The sequence below is a fragment of the Notothenia rossii genome, assembly GCF_949606895.1.
Source record: "Notothenia rossii genome assembly, chromosome: 2".
In the NCBI taxonomy this organism is placed as follows: domain Eukaryota; kingdom Metazoa; phylum Chordata; class Actinopteri; order Perciformes; family Nototheniidae; genus Notothenia; species Notothenia rossii.
The window spans coordinates 48,580,181-48,601,717 of NC_136904.1; the positions used below are offsets into that span (position 1 = coordinate 48,580,181).

At 40.4% G+C, this 21,537-nt stretch overlaps 1 protein-coding gene and 1 long non-coding RNA gene across 2 annotated transcripts; both read left to right on the plus strand.

Annotated features, from left to right (window-relative positions):
- Window positions 1-337: 337 nt before the first annotated feature.
- On the plus strand, window positions 338-2,878 carry LOC307030092 (zinc finger protein 862-like; the record flags this gene model as incomplete). The annotated part of the gene is made up of 3 exons (XM_079666306.1): window positions 338-423; window positions 1,289-1,544; window positions 1,659-2,878. The coding sequence occupies 3 exons, from the start codon at window positions 338-340 to the stop codon at window positions 2,838-2,840; spliced, it is 1,524 nt and encodes a 507-aa protein (XP_079522432.1). The 3' UTR covers window positions 2,841-2,878.
- Window positions 2,879-12,233: 9,355 nt separating this feature from the next.
- LOC307030334 lies at window positions 12,234-13,758 on the plus strand. The gene is made up of 2 exons (XR_013805624.1): window positions 12,234-12,299; window positions 13,625-13,758. It is a non-coding gene; the product is annotated as an uncharacterized lncRNA (long non-coding RNA).
- Window positions 13,759-21,537: the final 7,779 nt, after the last annotated feature.

The window sequence follows — 21,537 nt, forward strand, 5'->3', positions numbered from 1 at the left end:
AATGGACATATTCAATTAAAATACTAATTGTTTTTTAGTTGCAGTAAGGCAGATCAGTCAGTGGATAGAGAGCCAGAAAAAAAAAAACAGAGAGTTGGACATGAAGAAGAGCAGACAAGAGTGGAGAGACAAAGTCCAGTGAACATTGATGAGAGAGGAGGAGATGATGAAGGCCTTGATAATGATAGGGAAACAGAAGTAACAGGAGGAGATTCTGAAGTACCAAGACAACGAGATGGTAGAGGAGGAGAAAGAAATTAGACAGATTTAGAGAAGGCTGGAGGAGACAATGGGCTAGAAACCAGGGAAGAGAGAGGACAAGAAAAGGCAGGAGAAGATGAGACCGATTACAGGAACAAGGGAGAGGAAAGGAGAGAAAAAGGAGAAGACATGGAGGGACCGGGACAAGGCCATGACCAAGAGGTAGATGGAAACAGCAAGAAGAGAAAAACTACTGCCACCACTGTAGAGTCTTGGGGGTATGACTGGCTGCACTTTGAGAAGGACAAGGAAGGCTATGTTACTAAGTTGTGGTGCTGCATCTGCAGGGAGCACTATAAAAACCGCACTGCACAACACACATATATCCATAACACAGACACATACATAACTGGCAGCACAAATGTTAAAAAATGTACAGCCAAAACCCATTATGAGTCAAAAGCTCACATCACAGCATGGCAGCAATCAAATCAGGCTCCAACTACTTCGAAAACAGTTACACAGCTCCAGAAGCTCAACAACAAAACCGAAACAAAGATGTGCAAGTTATTTGACATTGCATACACTGTAGCATATACTGAGCAGCCGTTTAGTCTGTACAAGACTCTTGTGTCAGTGGAGCGCAAGCATGGGGTGGAGCTCGGGTTCACCTACCATAATTCAAAGTCCTGCCGCATATTCATTGAGCACATTGCTGGCAGCATCAGAGACCAACTTCAAGCTCTGAAAAAATGTGAGCCTTTCTACTGCTCCTTACTGTTTGATGGCAGCACAGACAAAGGAACATCAGATAAGGAAGTCATAAGCATAAAGCTTATTGAACACGGCTCCCTGACAATCAGATTACTTGGGTAAGAATAAGAGAGACAAATAGTCTACTATATAGATGTAAAAATATGTTTGTTTGTTTTTTTGCTTTACAATTAATTAGAAAAGCGCAGGACAATTGAGAGAAAGAATGTAATGATTTTACATAGGTTCAGGTGATTGTAATTACATTTTCACTTATTTAATAGTAAGAAGACCTAATTCTTAATTTCTTTTTTGTGTTCCATATTTTTTAAAGTATTGCAGAGCCAACAGCATGTAATGCAGATGGAATATTTGAGGCCATTATGGAAAAGTGTGCAGACAACAACATTGATCTGAGTGGCTGCTTGACAGCAACAGCAGCTGATGGTGCAGCAGTCAATTTTGGGAAGACAAATGGTGTCCTCACCAAACTACAGGGACATGTGCCGTGGATGCTTAAAGTACATTGCATTGCCCACAGACTAGAGCTATGTCTGAAGGATGCCTTCAAGGGCACATACTTTGAACAGGTAGGAGGAGTAATTCTTCTATAAAATATGAAAATAGAATTTGTAATACAATGTCTGATTAATGCCTTAATAATGCCTATTTAATTCTGTATTTTCTGTTTTTCTTTGAACAAGATTGATGACCTGCTCATGAAGATGTACTCTCTCTACCGTCGTTCTCCCAAAAAATGGAGGGAGTTGAAGGCCATTGGAGAGGAACTGGAGGAGCACGTCATTAAACCAGCTCGCTCCGTGGGGACCAGGTGGATAGATCACAGGAGGAGGGCTGTTTCCTGTCTTGCGACAAAAAACTACAGAAGCATTGTTACCCACCTCCAGGAAAGACAGGATGAGGCATCACCAGACAAAGAAAAGATCAGGGCAGTGTTAAGGCAGTTGACCTCACCAAAGTTTATTCTTCACATGGCACTGTATCAGGATCTTCTATCTGACCTGGCTGAACTCTCACTGAATTTCCAAGGCGATCAACTGCCCTTGTCGTGTGTGCGTAGCAGGATCCTGGCTGCACAGGCTGCGCTACGCAAACAAACAGAGAAGTCAGGCCCCTATCTCCGTCCAGTGCTTGAGTCCTTCACAACCACCAGTGAGGAATTTGCATACAATGATATTAACATCAGAAAGTCCAATGTTTCTGCCGAAGCCTTCCTTCTGTCAAGGAAAAACATAGTTGACAACATCATTGCGGCCATTGGTGAGAGATTCTCTACTTTCTCCACCGACCCTGTACTCCTGGCTGCCGAAATATTCGATCCCATCAATTTCCCAACAGAACCAAATTTCTTAGAGGAGTTTGGGGAGGAGGAAATCCATCAATTGTGTAAACACTTCGAGCGACTCCTGACCAAAAATGACTGCAATGTGCCTGAGGTAGACAAAGAATGGTTCAGAGCCAAACACGACATTGTGCGTCACCATAGTAGGGAAACTTTCCTCCCATTATGGTCCAGATTCTTGTTGGAGAAGGGAAGAATGTACCCCAATCTGCTGCACCTAATACAAATAGTCCTAGTTTTTCCTGTCTCTACCTCTCAAGTTGAACGGCAGTTCTCAGTAATGAAGAGAATGCAGGGCGATTGGCGTTTAAGCCTGCACACTTCAACAATTGAAGATCTACTCCTCATCAAATCCCGGGGTTGTGCTCCTGCTGAATATCAAAGTGATGAATCTGTGGCAAGATGGTGGGCAGCTGGCATCAACAAAAGGAGACCCAATATTCATCCCTATGGTCAAAGGAACCCCAAAAGTCCAAATCTCCCTGACTCGTCATCATCTCCATCTTCAAGTGACTCAGAATAAGGACGCACCTTGACGTAGGCCCACTACCACAGTCTCACAGTGAGCCAAACATGTCTGTGCTAGTTTTAATAAAGAATTTGTTTAATTGCAATTTGGTGTCCATTGAATGCTTAATAAATATATATAAAAGTATTGTAAATGCATATACAATCGTAGTCACTTCATATCGTATGTTAAATCATTGTTTTAATTTATGGCCTTGGTGGCCTGGCTTTTGGCCTTTGTGCCCTTAAAAAATGTACAACTCAAAAGGCCAAGTGGCCTTGCCCCTAAAATGACGAAATTCCAGGCCTGCCCAGCGGTAAAGAAACTTTGGTCAGAAGTAATATCCTTAAAGGCCCAGTGAAGTGTGCACCTGTGCATGATCTGTTATGCTAATACGTATAGTAATGACCAAAATTGTCCATTGGAACCCATATCAAAAAATGTTGGAATAGCAACAAATTTGACGAGTTTGGAATTTTCCGGGGAAATCTGCAGTCGACCTTCGCCTTCGTGGGCGTGGCTTGCGATCTACTGCGTGACGTCACGAGATGGACGCCGCTGCACTGTTTACATTCACCACCGTTCGTTTTTTCTCTTTTTCAAAGTCGAATTTCTCAACGTTTTTGAGCTAGTATTTTCCTGGAAAGTGTGTCGGAGTCGACTGGAAGTGATTTCCAATCGAGAAAACCTGACAATGGAGGCGACAGTGAAGAAAGAGGGATGAAAAACACAGGGGAAACGATGCATTGCCTCTGGCTGTAGTAATGTCAAGTCTGCCGAAGTGGCGATGTTTCTGTTCCCAAAAGATGAAGGTGAGCCTGGCTGGGGTCATTGTTTCGTAGATTATTTGATTGATCATGATAAATAAAGGCCAGTGGTCGATTCGAGAGAGAGAGAAAGAGAGACTGACAGAGTTACAGGGTTGTTGTTAGCATCTGGTGCTAGCTCGGAGCTAACGGAGATTAGCTGTTTCAACAATAAGGAGAGGGAGAGTGCTCTCCTGTGGGACTGAGAGAGATAACGTCAGCTCAGGGAGGTAAACTGTAGCCTAAGTTATCTCAGTGGGTTTGGTCATCTATGTAAACAAATATTTCCATCTATGTAATATTAGTTGTATAAAATAGGTTAAGAAATCATTCCAATGTTTTTTGATTATTGAAATATATGTTTCATATGAGTGTTGAGAGCTGTATCCATAAATCTCTTAATGTTGCCCTCAAAGTGCACCAGATTGATCACTTTCCTCATCTATCCTGTCCGAAAAGCTGTCCAAATCAATCATTTCTCTCACACTAGTATCACTTTCCAGAGTCTCCGCCATGTTTACAATCGCAACTGGGTACATCTTGTGACGTCACAGCCACTATCGTCTGCAACTTCCGTTAGGCTCAGACGGCAAAATTAATAATTCATTAATTAATTAATTATGAATTATTAAAAATTATTTTAGCCATGAACAGGCACAATGATATGTAAGGAATGAAACTGCCATTTCATTTTGGTGCAAAAACATGCACTTCACTGGGCCTGTCTGAATCTTTCAAAGTGATGCACAGTTTACTATTGAGAATTTTGCAACGTGCTGGTTGCTGCTGTTTGGCTCGGGGGCAGCGCCTCGTAATGATAAACTAATGCCAAGGGCAAGGCCAGGCAGGAAACATGTGACTTATCAGTAACTTTAGACATCGTAACAAAATTTTAAACAAGATTTTATTGTAGATTATACATTTTACTGATACCAATTGTATGATATTTACCTTGTTCATTAAAAATAAAAAATATAAAATATATATATTTTTGAAATATATATATTTTTTAATATTTTTCTTTTTTTTTAATATTTTTTTTTATATATATTTTTGTATGTGGAAAGAGGTGGGGCGGCGCCCCTAGCGCCCCTATGGTCCGGCCGCCACTGCATGGATGTATAATAAGGCTCTGCTGCTCCGAGATGATGGTCTAGCTTCAGCAACTACATTACCTACGGGTGCGTTCGTTAATATTAACTGCGCGTCCGGAGTCACTGTGGCACAGACTGGACCGCTGGTGAACAGCTGTTAGAACGGGCCGTTCAGGTGTTCAGAGCAGAGCTCCCTGTCGGAGCGGCAGAGCGTGATGTGAACTGAAAAGTTTTTCTGTTGCAATATTATTTAAGGAATCGTTGAGCTAGCTAGCATATATTGTCACTCTCTGCTAATGTTAGCTTTAGCCTTCTATTTCTAATAGTTTTTTTCATAGACTATAAACAGAGGTGGTATATTTATATATATATATATATATATATATATATATATATATATATATATATATATACATATATATATATATATTGTACTTGAGTAAAAGTAGAAGCACTCAGATCTTGTTCTAGAATAAAAGTAGAAGTACTCAGATATTGTACTTGAGTAAAAGTAGAAGCACTCAGGTCTTGTACTTGAGTAAAAGTAGAAGCACACAGATCTTGTAGAGTAAAAGTAGAAGTACTCAGGTCTTGTACTTGAGTAAAAGCAGAAGTACCAGAGTGTAGGAATACTCTGTTACGGTAAAAGTCCTGCATTCAAAATGTTTCTCAAGTGAAAGTAGAAAAGTATTCTCATCAAAATATAGTGAAAGTAGCGACAGTAAAAGTAGTCATTGTGCAGATTGGTCCATTTCAGAATAATATATATGATATGTTTTATAATGATTGATCATGAAAGTGTTCTCAAAGCTGGTAAAGGTGTAGCTAGTTTGAATGACTTTGTATACTGCAGGGTAGCTTGTGGATTTACTCCATGTGGAACTAAAGTCTGATTTAATACTTGATTATATTTCACATCATTCATCCACATCTGTAAAGTAACTAAAGGTATTAAATACATGGAGTGGAGTAGTAGTACACCATGTACCTCTGAACTGTAGTGGAGTAGAATAACAAAGTAGCAAAACATTGAAATACTTAAATAAAGTACAAGTATCTCAAAATTGTGCCCAAGTATAGTACTTGTTGAGTTTATGAACTTAGTTACTTTACACTATGTGGCTATAAAGATAGAAAGACAAAGCCTTGCACAGAGGCATGAAAATACATTTTCAAAATGCTCAACAGTGCTGTCAAAATTATAAACTGACTGCTACACAATTAAAATAAATGCTTTTATATATTTCTATTAGATGTTACTCTTTAGCGTTTCTGTTAACACTGCTGCTTTAGTTGTTCTGACTGCTGAAATCCTCATTTTAAAGCCGATATTCCATGGGGTGGGGGAGTCGGGGGCTCGGATCCTTGTCACCTTTTTCATACAGATGAGTTTGCATCCCAAAGCCTCAGTCACCTTAATTCATGTAATAAAAACATCTCAGGTCAGTAACACTCAAAGCTAAATGTGCAATACCATGTTCAGCTATGTTACTATTTATAATGTTATTGTTGTTACATCAGAAGATGTACATATTGGAATGATTTCTTAACTTACAGTAGGCTATTTTTTACAATGTGTGTTGGAAGGTTTTATTACATTTATTAAATTACTATGAATATTGTCATTGTTGAAGGCTTTTAGAGAAGGATGAACTATAAGCCTGAATTACATAACATTTTATACCTAAAAACATAAAAGCCACAATAAATAAATCACAATTATTGTAGTTATTTTTACCTCCCGTATTGCTTTCAACCCACCAGCTTTTATGGTGTTGTTACGTCACTAACTGTAAGCTTGTCACATACAGTCTATGGTCACTCAGAGTAACCTACTGTTAATTTAGCTGCTGGAGAAGAAAGATCAGGGGGGGAGGGGGGAGAGAGCTGCCGTTTCATTCACACTGTTTAAAAAACGGTAACAACGGACTATTTTTCTTAGCGGATGCATGTCAATTTAAATCAATACATACAACTATTTTTAAATCAATAAAAACATTTTCTAAATCCATAAAAGCATTAAAATTAATATTGAGAGTCATGTCGTTACTTTGTTGAGAATGTGGCAATGTAATAAGAGGGATAATTTGCAGCGACTTGTTCCTTATGGGGAAAATAACACCCGTCATGCAGACCAATATCCCTCCGCTGCGCGTTGGGATCCTGATCTACCGACGAGGCTCCATTAAAATATAAATATTTTTAGTGAATTACTGAGTTTAGGCACGTTAATAACGTTTTAATGAAGTTTAATACAGTATATTCATATGTGTCAGTGATTTCATGTCAATTTGGTGAACATAAACATAAATGATCGTGGTGAAGATGATGATTAAATTAGGATTAAAAATCGAGAGCCGGGCTGCATTTCCTCCAGTTCGTTTTTTTCGACTAAACAACATTATTTTGTTAAATAACAACATGGTGATGTTTTGTAAATGATTACATGTCTCTTATTTAGCACAGAGTATGATATCCGTGACATATGGATCTTAACAAAGTTCCGCTGTACATCCAGCGTACTGTATCTGACTTTATTTCACATGAGCTCCAGTGTGGAACCCCACTGCACCCCCTGGTGGATCAATGATCCATTGCAGCTGGCTTCATTATAATTACATGTATCTATCACGGGGGCGGTCTCAAGTCAAGCTGGAGGTTTTCCCTTGAGCGAGGGCAGATCACGTACCAATCACGGCCCTCGCGTTTCAAACTGTCTGAAATGAATCGCTACATCTGTAGCTGGTGGGCTGGAGCAGTGTGAACAATGTCGGCAAGCTTTGCTCTGTTTCTTGTCTGTAGCATAACACTGGCTGTTATAACTGCAGTCCTGTATCCACTTATTTCCTCTCATGCCGGCGCAAAACACACCTGCAAGTTGGCTGTTAGCTGTAGACTTCAGGCCATGTTCAAAAAACCTTTTAAATCTTTAAATGTATTAATGTGTCAATCAAACTCCCCATCTAGGATTTAGCTTCATCTTTTTTCTTCACACAAACTTGCATTACAATCTGAGTTGAACGAGGTGACTTTTTTGGAAAGCCATAAAATCAATATCCACCGGTGATATCCGTAATGAGCTACCTCCGTGCCTTACCACAGCATCTGGCACTATATCGGACAGGGCCACCATGCTAAATTGCTTTAATGAGCATTTTGTGTCCTGCAGTTCTCTGTTTGATTCTGTCACTAACTCTGCTTCTGTGAACACCACAGTCTGTGACTCTGAACAATGTGGTCTGGAAAACCCTTTCAGTGTTACTCCTTTTACTATTGATGTTGTTCATGAAGCTTTAACCAAGTTAGATCCTAAGAAACCGGCCGGCCCGGACAACGTAGAACCTTTCTTTTTAAAGATAGTTGCAGATTGTATTGCTCCTCTTCTCACTACTCTTTTTAACCTCTCCCTCAGCACAAACGCAATTCCAAAATTGTGGAAGTCAGCGTATTTCCTGCCTCTACTAAAAGGTGGGTAGGCCACTTTTTTAAATAATTATAGGCCCATCTTTAAATTATCAGTTCTGGCTAAGGTTCTTGAACGCCTAGTGAGCAAACAGGTAAAGGTGTTTTTATGTAAATGACATCCTGTCTAAACATCAGTCAGGCTTCAGAAAGCAACATAGCACCATCACTGCCACAATGAAGGTGGTGAATGATGTGGCGAGTATTTTAGATAATAAGCAGAGTTGTGCAGCTCTATTTATTGACCTTTCCAAAGCGTTTGATACCGTCGATCATCGCATCTTAAAGCAGAGGCTACTCAGTATTGGCATATCCAGCCATGCAGTAGGGTGGTTTGTGAACTACCTCTCTGAAAGGTCCCAATGTGTTCACTTTGATGGGCTGTCTTCTGAGTGGTTAAACATTACTAATGGTGTTCCTCAAGGTTCTGTTTTAGGTCCACTTGTATTCTCCATCTACATCAATAGTTAGGTGAAAATGTTGATGGAGCAACCTTACATTTTTATGCGGATGATATCGTGATGTACTGTGCAGGTCCCTCCATTAAGGAGGCTGTTGTTGAATTGCAAGCTGTTTTTAACATTATTCAGACTCAGCTCTCTGAACTAAAGCTTCTTTTAAATGTTGATAAAACCAAGGTAATGCTCTTTTCTAAAGCTAAAAAGACACCAGAGCCTGTTTTAGATATTGTAACTATGCAAGGAATAAAACTTGAAGTGGTTACCTGCTACAAATACCTTGCTATCTGGCTTGATGATTGTCTCACTTTTAAACGTCATGTCAATAACCTGCTTAAAACAATGAGGGTTAGGCTAGGTTTCTTCTACAGGAACAAGTCCTGTTTCTCACTTGAGGCCTGGAAAAAGCTAGTCACTGTGACCTTTTTACCTGTGCTGGACTATGGTGATTTGATTTATATGAATGCACCTGCCCATTGCCTGAACAAGTTAGATGCTGCGTATCACAGTCACATGAGATTTGTGACAAACTGTAAAGCATTAACCCATCACTGTACCCTGTATGCAAGGGCTGGTTTGCCTTCACTAACTGTACGGAGGCTCAGTCACTTGTACATTTTTATATACAAAGCCATCTGCTCCCTGATCTCACGGCAAATTGTAAGTGGCTACTGCCTGAGACCGCATGCTGTAGTTTTATTAAATGTGCCAACTGCTAGGACTGTCTTAGGGAAGATGGCATTTAGATGCGCAGCTCCACTGTCTTGGAATAGTCTGCAATTGAAATGGAAACTGAGCAATCTGGTACCACTAAATGTTTTTAGAGCTCGGTTGGATGCTACTCAATCGGAAGCTGTTGGTACCTGTTCATGTGGATAGTTATGTAAATTGTAATCCCTGTAATGATGCTGTAAGATGTCCTTTTGTTGTTCTGTTTATGTTTCTATGTTTCATGTGGAACCTACTTGAGCAGGTCTCCCTTGAAAAATAAAGGTTTGAAATGAAATGATTAGTCAAAAATGGTCAAATGAAAAAAGTGCAAATGTAAAAATTGCCGTATTCAGCATTTCTACAACTTTTCCTTGGGGACTAAAGACAAAATGTCTTATAACAGCTGAGAAACAATAACTACAATACCGAGGTCAAAAATAAATGTTCTCATAAACTCTTACCTTTCCCTTTGATCAGTAATTAAACAGGAAGTCAGGAATAATGCTGAATTGCTGTTGCCGCTGACTAACAAAATGACCATTTGCTGAGACTAAACTGACATTCAAATTGACTGGAGATAAACAGATTACAACATTCTGGAGAGCAGTGCTTGCATTTTAATAACTGACCCTAAAAGCCTTATCATTTCCTGCTTTGTCACCTGTTTCAATAAGTGAAGTCCTGATCAGGAAAACGTCTCTGTTCACTACTAGGCTTCCATTTCTATGATTTAAAATGAGCTACTGAGGGCTCCCTCTGCCTCGGTCCATCTGTAGTGAATGTACTGTCACCACTGTCAGCATCACCACGCCTCTCCAACTGTAAGCTGCTGTGTTATCTGTGGGGGCCCCCACACAGTCCCTGCCCAGCTAGATAAGCCTACTGTTGATAAAGAAATTCTACTGAACTGAGATGGGACAGCAACTCAAACATGATAACACTGAGATGCTGGCCTTTTTGTGCTTGTTCTGTAGCAGAATGGGACTGCTTTTAGTTGCACAACCCTGCAGTAATGACAGTAAAGGATCCTTACCGAGGGACACTAATGGCTTGAGTTGTTGCTAATGCTTTTTTTTTGCACTCTGATTTACAAAAAAAACTGTGTACGATATAGAGCTCTTATTCATCTTTAGTATGGGCAAACTAGCTCTATAAAGGAATATGGCATAAGTATAGTGTGTCTATGGTTTGAAAGACTGTGCCACTGTTTTAAGCGCTGTTATCTGAACCCACCAGATTATTCTACTATTTGCCTTTACCCACCACATTATTACATCCACATTACTGATCATCTATTTCATTATCTATCGATATAAGTAAAAAATATTGAGATTTTTTATATTTTAACTTCACCAGTACCTTGGTCAAATTGAAATGCTTGTCAGTGCATGACATTAAGGATTTTGTGAGATGGCCCTGTGGGCCATCTAAGCTAATTTACAGATGGCCCTGAGCCCAATAGAGATTGCCCTGAAAAATGCGCGCGGACGAAATGGCACGAAGGGTTTGGGGGGCCTCCCCCTAGAACATTTAGATTTTTCCAGGTCTTACTGTAGATGCTTCCTGGTGCATTCTCCAGACTGAATTATAAGATGAACCACCACAATATTATATTGTACAATTTCAATTGTATTCTTCATTTCCCTTGTTTGTTTGATGAAGGCAAATGCCTTCCCAGATGTAAAAAAGTAGAAAACATTACATTCAATTATAGCTGCCAAAACAAACATTATTTACACTATTATGGCCCCTGTTAAAAATGTTTGTTATGTTATCTACTGTAAGTTGGTCGAATGAATGCCTCCTCATCCTATGAGGAGGCATTCATTCGACCAACTTACAGTAGATAACATAACAAACCGAGCAGACCCGAGCAGCAGTCGAGAGGAGCCGAGCGCATCCGCGAAGCACACAACATGGTGACGTCGGAGTTCCCGTTAGCCGGCAAATCTAAATCTCTTCGGTCAAAATAATTTCCCTTTAGCGCAATACCGCTTCAGTTGCGCCACTTATGTGACAGAGAAGAAGAGTATGTGACAGACAAGAATAGTCAATTCTAATGTCTAACACATAATGTGGAGAAAGAGATGTACTGTCTGGGTTGATTGTGCGTTGATCTGTTGGTAATGCCTCGGGGCTCCGGTGGGCATGTAAACAAATGCATAATGCTGCGCTATACTTTGTGGCCTCTCCCGGTTGCATAGCGACACTTATTGTTTAGGTGTCTTTTAATAAGCAAGTAGTCATATCATTAGCTAGAACTAGCTGGATCTGATCGATATGGACATAAACGCGAGTGAAGTCTAATCTGACGGGAGAGAGAGATCAGCTGCTGCTGCTGACGAGTCGACACGCAGCTCTGCATGATCACATGCAGCGGTGAGCGGACAAAACACACACTTCAGGTTAGAATATCACTCGTAGCTATTTTAATTACCTCTCAAACTACCTAAACTAGTTATAGATATGTTTAGTTTTACTATCGGGTCACTCATTACTGGATCCGCGAGCTGCATGATACTGGCATAATAGATTGCCCGATCGGGCAACCAGCAGGTGAGGCTTCATTGCCCGAGCTAAATACTAGATGGCCCCGGGCCATCGGGCAGTCCTTAATGTCGAGCCCTGCTTGTTGAGAAACATGCACAAGTAAATATCAGATGGAATAATGCATCCATGCTGTGACAGACAGGAACAGGAACACTTAAGAACTTTGCCCTGGAATAAACAGAAGTGTGTTTTCTGTTCGACAGAGAGGGAGGAACTTTTGTGAATGGCCTGAATCAGCGCCATATAGACTGAGAGTTACGTCATCTCCGTTCACTCCAATGGACAGCAATGGCGAATCGTGGAGCCTCTCAATCGCTCCCCGGAAGTTAGCGCCAAGGCTAGCAGAGCTGTAGAGTTGCAGCATAATAGCCCGTTCGTGACGGACTTTTAAAGGTAAGAAGAAGTTTAAAGATTTATATTGCGGATATTATCATTACATCTGATTCAAATTCACACTAGAACCGCCAACGGGTACATTTTACCCGCAGCTGTTTTTTTATTGTATGTAACTTTTTTTCCATAACATATTAAAGTCTCCCAGTCCGTGACTTTTCCTGAAAGTGTGTTATGTAGCAGCCTCTGTTGTTAAAAATTGTCAATAGGAAGTCAGATTGAAAAAATCGCCAAATAAATTGCCATTTATACCCATATCCGCCAGCGGGTAATATTTACCTCATAGAAAATGCAGCGTAAACATGACGTGTTGCTATAGCAACGCCTTTTGTCTACTGCGGTTCCTTATAGATAGAGAGATAGATATATATATTGATAGATAGAGAGAGAGAGAGAGAGAGAGAGAGAGAGAGAGAGAGAGAGAGAGAGAGAGAGAGATAGATATATAGTTATATAGTGTAACATCTTGGAGAATACAAGATCTTGGATGACTGAGCTCACGTTGAGGACGTAATGCATGTGTGCAGGTTACGTGCCGATGGACACTCGGAATGAGAGAAGTAGTCCGCGTCGTCTGTTTATGTAGACAATTATATGTCCATAGAACAGAACATTACAGATGGATCGATAGATAGTTATAGATAGATAGACAGAGATTGAGAGATTTGTACCTAAACAAAACACAAGTCTAACACCAAGCCTTTAAATCAGCACTTGTAGCAATATGTTATACTTCATGCTATCTGCACAAACTATATCATATGAAAAGCTGAGAGTCCACAGATTCTATTGGTATAAATGTCATCGCTGGGCGATCAAAACTCACTGTTCTGTATGATAAATAAAAGAACATTGTACCTTGCAAATCAATAGCGGGTACATTTTACCCGTTGGTGGTTTTAGGTATACAGCGACCTCTGGCGGTTCTAGTGTTAAAGGATGTCAGTGGATTATCCCTAAATTAGTAGATTTAGGGAACGTTTACAGATAACAGATTAAGCTAGGATACCATACCATAGTACCATATACCATAGTGGTTGAATACACAGTATTAGGAAACACTTTATACTTACTGGACATGTTATACTCATTACATACTGTATATAAAATATGACCAAGAATGTGAGACAACTTTATAGAAATTCATATCACATCTGTTTCTGATGCCATTTGTCATACTTTGTTAAACTCACAAATAATAAAGTTCCATAACTTCAGTTGGGAACAAAGACCACACCTTATCTCCCCAAGGCAATTTCCCATCCAATAGGTGTGCTATATAGGTGTGTATAACCCTTTCTCCTGTCTGTTACTCCCTCTTTCAGCACAAGAACCAGAGGGGGATTCAATGGAGCCTGAATACCTGCACTGAGACCCTCACCCTGCACCCTGAGTCTCAACTCTCAGTGTTTTTCAAGCCTTTCCCTGTTTTTTTGTATTAAACAAAACATTAAGCTTTCCCAATTGTGTGGTTTTCGTTTTGTGAAAAAGTGCAAATGCAGTGTTTGTATATAATAACCTCACATATGTTTTTGCTGTTGGTCGTGAAATTGCTCCTGCTGACTTGAGCCAGCCATCTTTTCCTCCGCTCTGTGTCAGTGGGGAAGCCGTACATTCGTACTCCTTTCTCGGAGCGATTTGAGCATCCCCAGGCAGTTGAGCAAACCATGGTGGCGACTAGGAGGCAGCACAGCAAACCAGGACAACAAGGAGGAAAAGGCACATACAAACTGCATGATATGCTATTCAATGTTTATTGAATTCCATGTATTTGCAATGGATGTTCCTAAAACAACACATTTAACATCATCATCATCATCATGCTGCTGCTGCTGCTGCTGCTATTCCTTTGATAGTCACCTGTCGGTCTCCTGTCCTTTCTGAAAGCCATAAAGATGACATTAGTCATTTAAATAACTTGTGTCCTCAATTTCCATTACCATACTGAAACTACCATGAATTTAAGAAAATGGTAGAAATGAATCTAATCCGAATTTTGAAGCATTCCTTTAGATCCCCTCCCTCTAAATATATCAATAGACATTAGAAAGTGTTGCTCCTGACTACCATACAAGTTTAAGAAGATAATATTGGTTTTAAAGAATTCAAAGCTATAAATAAACAGCAACAGGCTCTTTAACCAAGGCACTGTTAGCCTAACATGTAAACTAGTTGTTCACACTAATCCTAATATTATCACTTAATATTAGCAAATTCAATTTTATTTTTTAAAACATATTGATGTAAATACATACACATATCGATTTGTTGTATAAATATTGCAAATCAAAACCTTTATTCACTAATAATTACCAAAAATCGTAGTTCTATCTCCTGTTATCAATGCATTCACATTGCCCGCCATGAACTTCTGGGGAACGATCCTCGTCTACATGAACCACGTGACGATAAACGTTTTTGGACTCCTGCTGTCGTAACTCTTCTATCTATATGGCGCTGGCCTCAATACCCATCCCAGGTCCTGATCTGATTGGTTCACCAGTCATCCAATGAGAGTCTCCACTCTGCAGCTCCATTCATGAAAAGGCAGCATGGAGGGAGAATGAGGTGGAGAAGGAGGGGGCAAAGGAGTGTGTGTGTGTGTGTGTGTGTGTGTGTGTGTGTGTGTGTGTGTGTGTGTGTGTGTGTGTGTGTGTGTGTGTGTGTGTGTGTGTGTGTGTGTGTGTGTGTGTGTGTGTGTGTGTGTGTGTGTGTGTGTGTGTGTGTGTGTGTGTGTGTGTGTGTGCGCGTGTGTGTGTGTGTGTGTGCGCATGTGTGTGTGTGTGTGTGTGTGTGTGTGTGTGTGTGTGTGTGTGTGTGTCTGTGTGTGTGTGTGTGTGTGTGTGTGTGTGTCTTCTCTGTGTATCCTGCTTAGCAGACAGACTCGTCACTTCCTCATTTCATCACCGCTTTGAACAAAGGGTCATTTCATTGTTTTCAGCTTTAAGTTGTCCAGTTATTTACATCTTTAATCTCGTTTAGAAAAAGACACAAACCAAATCGCACCACATTTTTTTATTTTAAATATGATATACGATGCTATTTGTCCTTAAGAATATACCAGGTTTTGTTGTCAGTCTCTGCCAGTAAGTACTGAAGGAATCTCTTAAGAAATGAAGTTAGAAATGGAGAGTGCAGGTTCAATATACATTTATGCAGCCATGGCACATGTTGCAATTCAGACTTTGATACAACCGGAGGCTTTAGTATGGAGTTGTAGAGTGGAGGAGAAAGAGTAATGTCAAATGACCAAATGAGGACAATTATAATTACTCTAAAGCAGGGGTGCCCACACTTTTTTGGCTGGTGAGCTACTTTTGAAATGACCAGCTAACCGAGGTCTACCAACCAAAAATAAAAACCCAAATTGCAAGGGTTGCTGAATAACACGTTTTATTTTTACATGGGATAACTACAATAGGGCTGCAACAAACGACTAATTTGATTATCGATTAATGAAATTATTAATCGACTATTCGGACTACTACTGTGTGCCTTGCACAATTTCTCAAACGCTCTTATTTAGCCATCAACTTTTAGATTTAGTTTGAGGTTGTTTTAGGCATGTGGAAACTAACAATGAAGACAATAAAGATGAATACTTGATTCAAAAATACATATATTATTAAATTAACTTAACAAATTGTGAACAAAATTAACATTGCTTTTTATTTGAATTAAATAAATAATATTTCACATCAAAAGAAACAACAATGTTTTAACAAATCTTATTATATAATCTGATGACAGAACTGGAAACAGAATAGCTGAAACTTTAACAAAATAAATAACTCAGTTACCTCTAATCATTAACCCATGTTTGTATAATGTAGTTAACTCCGTGTGTTGCTGCTAGCATACATAACACCTGACGTGGAAACGTTACTCGTGGATGGGGCTACAGAGCTACTCGAAAGACAGTCGAACCCGGTGCATTCCTCCGTCTGAATGTGGTGCACTTTTGCTAAATGTTTAGACAAATTGCTCGTGTTACCGCCCTTACATGCTAAACCATTTTGGTGACGAGCATTGTCCACCTCAAGACGGGTAACATGTAACCACACCTTGGAGCGCTTCTCTCCACCATCTCCTCCGTGTGTTGCTGCATGTAGCAGATGCGTGTGTGTAAACTGCCCCGCCCCCTTGCAAACAGACGGGGGAGAGAGAGATCTCTTCTGGATTGGAAAGATAGAAAATACACCGACCATAGACGCATTTGTTTGTCTTGTTGCATGTTAGAAACGAGTTGGCGACACTAAGACTAAGAGATAATGTTTGTGTAGCAATAATACATGACCTTTCTCTTTCTCAACTCGCTACTCGGAGGGAAGTCGCTGTCATATGCCTTGTGAACACTCCGATAATGCCTCTCCACGTTACCTTTCTTTGGCAGAGCGACGCTTGCTTTACAAATAAGGCAAATAACCTTTGAATGTGACATCACAAAAAAAGATTCTCCCTCCCATTCTGTGTGGAAGTGGTATGTCTTTAGCTTTTTGCTCGTTCCCGCACTCATTTTGTTGTTTGTCTCTCCCGGCACTTGACTGATTTTGTATCGCTTTGCATTCTGTGTTAACAGACTGGAAAGCAATAGGTCGCTTTTTCTGTCAATCAAGTCAACTCCTGAATTAAGTGGCAGGGAGGCCGAAGGAGGAGGGATCAAAACCTGTTTTGTCTATTTTAACGGAGCTGGATTTTTTTTTATTAATGAATGACTCGCGATCTACCAGCATTGCCCCCGCGGTCGACCAGTCGACCGCGGTCGACGTACTGGGCACCTCTGCTCTAAAGGATACGTAGAAGGTGTTGGACACAAGAACAAGGTCCAGCTTGCTTTGAATTATGTTTTTATATTTAAAAGTCTGTTTTCTGGTGATGCAAACAATAAAAATACATTTGTCAAGCATGTAATCCTTTCCCTGATGGGATGTATAACGTTTATATTATTTGCACATTTTAAGAGTGTGGAAAAAGATGGGAATGTTAGTTAGTATCGAAATTAGCTGAAAATGTTTCTTTAATTTTCACTTTCTCAATCATATTCTTTGATCGTCAGGTTAGAGTATTTGTTTTACCCCTATATTCAACAAGTGGACACACCTTGAATGTCAGCAAAGAAAATGCAGTGGTGAAAAAAAGCAAGCAGAGGTAATGTGTTACCTCATTTTTACGCGTAATACTATGTATTCCGTACAAGATGAGATGTCATATTCAATGTGTTGTGGGAAATAGCAAATGTTTGTGGCATAGAATTCCAATGACCCCAAAGCATGAACAAATGCCTTTCGGAAATGTCATCACAATATCTCAGCCTGTGGTGGATCTGGGTTCCTGATCCTGAAGCATGGGTGTTTTATTCTACATTTATCAGCTCCTGAAAATAAATAATGAGTATTAGCCTTATCTCTGCAGCACAATCCCTTTTCATTGATTGCATGTTTATTATGGCCTTTGGCTGTTTTGTCTGTTTATACTTCTCTACACTAGTTTAATTGTTTTCCTCCTTTTTTCTGCTATTTCCATTCTTATGCAGGGCGTCTCTTCTGACCATCCGGTCCAGAGTGTCCCCCCTAGGCATCCCGTGTGTATGTGTGTGTGTGTGTGTGTGTGTGTGTGTGTGTGTGTGTGTGTGTGTGTGTGTGTGTGTGTGTGTGTGTGTGTGTGTGTGTGTGTGTGTGTGTGTGTGTGTGTGTGTGTGTGTGTGTGTGTGTGTGTGTGTGTGTGTGTGTGTGCGTGCGTGCGTGCGTGCGTGCGTGCGTGCGTGCGTGCGTGCGTGCGTGTGTGTGTGTGCTGGTCGTGCGCCAGAATGTGGCTCATTGTCTTAGTCTCATAGAGGCAGAAGGCAGGGCTGTTTGGAGGCAGTTTCCTGCTGATATACAGCTGAGGATGTGGATCTGTAGGTTGACCAGATAATGGGACAGGACAGCCTCTTTGTATCAGAACGTCTTTCATTTTCTTGTGTAATAATAAGATTTAGTCCCTAGAAATAATATGGTGTGCTTATCCGCTATGCATTAGGGGTGAATTGGAGATCTGTCTAGGATGGGAGAACACTGAAAGGCCAGCCTTAGAAAAAAAGGGCAATCAATCTTTCTAAATTGACAGTTTAAACTGAATTTGATGTGTTAGGTTCCGTAAATTGTCCTTCAAAACTAAAATGTTGTGAGGAAACGTATCTGTAAATCAATTGTCTCATCTGAAAAACATGGAAGCCTAGAAACTTCTCTACATGTCCGCATTGTGAACAAATAACAATAGACTGAAAGAGGCCTATCATGTTTTGTGGGGGCTCTGGCGAAGGGGGTAAATGGGCGTCTACCAAGGGGGGGTTAGCGATTCGATCACCAGCCCCTGAAGTCAACAAATCAAAGTGTCCATTGGGAAGATATTTATGTTTTGTTCCAGTTGTACTGGGAAGTGGGAGTATCTCAGTTCCCAGTTAGAAATGTTGACGCCCCCCTGAGGTTGGACTTCCTACTCGCCATTCCCGAGATCATCATTCAAAATGGAGTCTCCGCATATGAACATTAACAATTTGATAATATAATAATTGTTTAGCTCTTCTGTATTATTTGTGTCACATTAAATCATCTGAACATATGGTACTGCTCATCTTCGTTCTGTGGATATATTACTACAATGTTTGTATTCACAAAATACAAAATAAAGCATAGTTATCAACCGCTATTGCTAACAATGTCTAACCCGAGGTGACCGCTAAAACCAGGCGAACAACTTTCCTGCAGGCGGCCATCTATTTCAGACTTGCTACTGGATCGCAGTCAAATCGAATGTGACGTCACTCCCAGTTCAGACCTCCGACTTCCGATGTAAATGGAATGCAGCATTAACCCCAAATTGCCCCGACTGCTTTATAGAAGTGTATGTTAGTTGCTTTGGATAAATGACATGTTCTGTCATAAGCAATCTCTGGTTATGTTCCAACGCCCATGGTAAGAATTTTGAACTAACTAAAAAAGTTATTATTGAGAACAATACTGTGTGTGACTGAAGGTCGTTCCCATCAACCATTGGGGTGAGAGGACTGTGGGTATTCAAAGACACTCTGCAGCTCTACACGTATATGTGGGTTAACAGATGAAGACGTCCAGCAGGGGGAGAGGTGAGGAGGCAGCTGTTTTCACCCTTCAGAGTCCTTGTCACTTGGGGTCAAAAGGATGGTCGTGAGCTTCTGAAAGGATGAAGGGGTTAGGCCGCGCCCCACCTTCTCCTAGCCAGCCCTGCACTGTCCAGGCCTGGGTGACCTCCAAACCAAACTATCAGAATGTCCCAAGCAGCCCTGGGGGGCCATTGTTCATCAAAGTAGGTCAAAGCCCACACCTATCACAATCAATTTGGATTGATTTGAAACAGTGGGGATGAAGACGAGGAGACTCAGGCTGCAAGGCTGATCACACTTGTTGATATAAACTGAAGGAACAGGAACTAATGACAGTATTCTTTTATTTCATCACCCTCTTTCTCATCCTCATCTCCCCAAATGTAGCCGACTCCTCACCCTCCTCATCATTGTTCTTCCTCCACCTTCTCCTCCCCTTTCTCCTCAGCCTAACGCTACCTCTTCGCTCTTCCTTTTGTATAGTGTAATTAGTCATGTGGAACATATGGAGCATCATATTACATAACCCCACAGCAGCTGCACTCGGGTTGGATCCACCAAAATGCAAATCAGGGGCCACATTAATTTTGGCGCAGCAGATCTGATGCATATAGCTGCATCATAGCTAATGTTATATATTCTATGTCTCTTGTAGAACAATGACTTGCTGGTGCTGGCCTCTTCCTTTCATCGAACAAACAATGAAACATTCACTATATTCATAAACGACTGCTGCTCTGCCTGATATGCAGATGTCTCATTGTTTGATGAGTTGCAGAAGGAGGTAATGATTTTCAAAAACGACATGCAAACTCTGCGCAGAGGTTTCTTTGTTAATTTCATTGTTGTCATGTATATCAAATGCATCCTCACGGCAAGTGGTCTCCAACATAATGGTCATCCCATAAAACTGAACTGCATCCTCTATTATGTTTACAAAAGTGCGCCAACGTTATTTGGTTATGTTTATGAACTAAGTGAGGATAGAAAGGATCATTGTTTGGTTCAAAATGTGTGTGTGTGTGTGTGTGTTACACTGAAAAAACTGAAACGTTGACTTTAATTAAAAGTTTTATGTCAACGAATTTCCCATAACTGTATGAGGTTAGTTGCCTTGGTTGGTTATTGGCTAATGGTTACAGAAGCCAAAGAACATTATGACATCATAAAGTGGCCAAAATCTGATCAGCTCATTTTCAGGTTTTTATATAAATGGATCAGGACAAAAAGTGAGCAAATCTTTTTTCCTGAAACATTCAGAATCTCTTTACACAGAGGGGACACATGCTTATGTATAAAAGACATGAAAACATGGATTTTGCTTAATAGGTGGCCTTTAGGTTATGGCAGAAATTAGTAGCAGTCTGGTTTCACACATCACACAGAGAGCGTCTCCAGGATGAAACACCATCATCCACCTGCTGGCTACGTGGATTTGTAATATGTCAAAAACAAGGGTAAAAACCTGTTTAGCGGGAGCTAATTTCAACTATATATTTTTTGGGTAAGTTAATCATTAAAACTAGTATAAAGAAATAAAATCTACAAATAACATACTGCAATATTTGACAAATACTGTAGCATCCTGTCTGAATCACATCACCACGCCCACCTGACAACAGATCATTAAACTAACGTACCACTAAATTGCACGGTGAAAAAGTACATCAAATTATGCCTGCTGTATACTTTTTCATTGGTGATTCCATTGTCTTTATTGAATTTATTTCAAATCCGGCTCTATCTAGTTCTTCAGTTACGGCTGAATTATAAAACAGAGATACGTGCACAGATATGTTACCTGTTTTTTTCATGTGTCATGTTGACTCCAACCATACAGTAATGTTGTATCTTTAAAGAGCCTGTGATGTCTGCGCTCAGACCATCTGTGCATGTTTGAGAAACAACACTTGGGCTTAACACTCCCACGCCTGGTATTTACTGCAGGAGCCCTAAAGAAGAACAAGGCGAGGGCCCGGTCCCTCAGCCCAAACAGGGAGGCTGTCCCCGCTCGAATTAGCTCTCTCCCCTCTTTGTCTCTCATTTAGCTAACACCATAATCATAGATTCATTAGCCATGTATTATTCTAAGGGCTGAGTTAATCCTGTGAGCCTTGT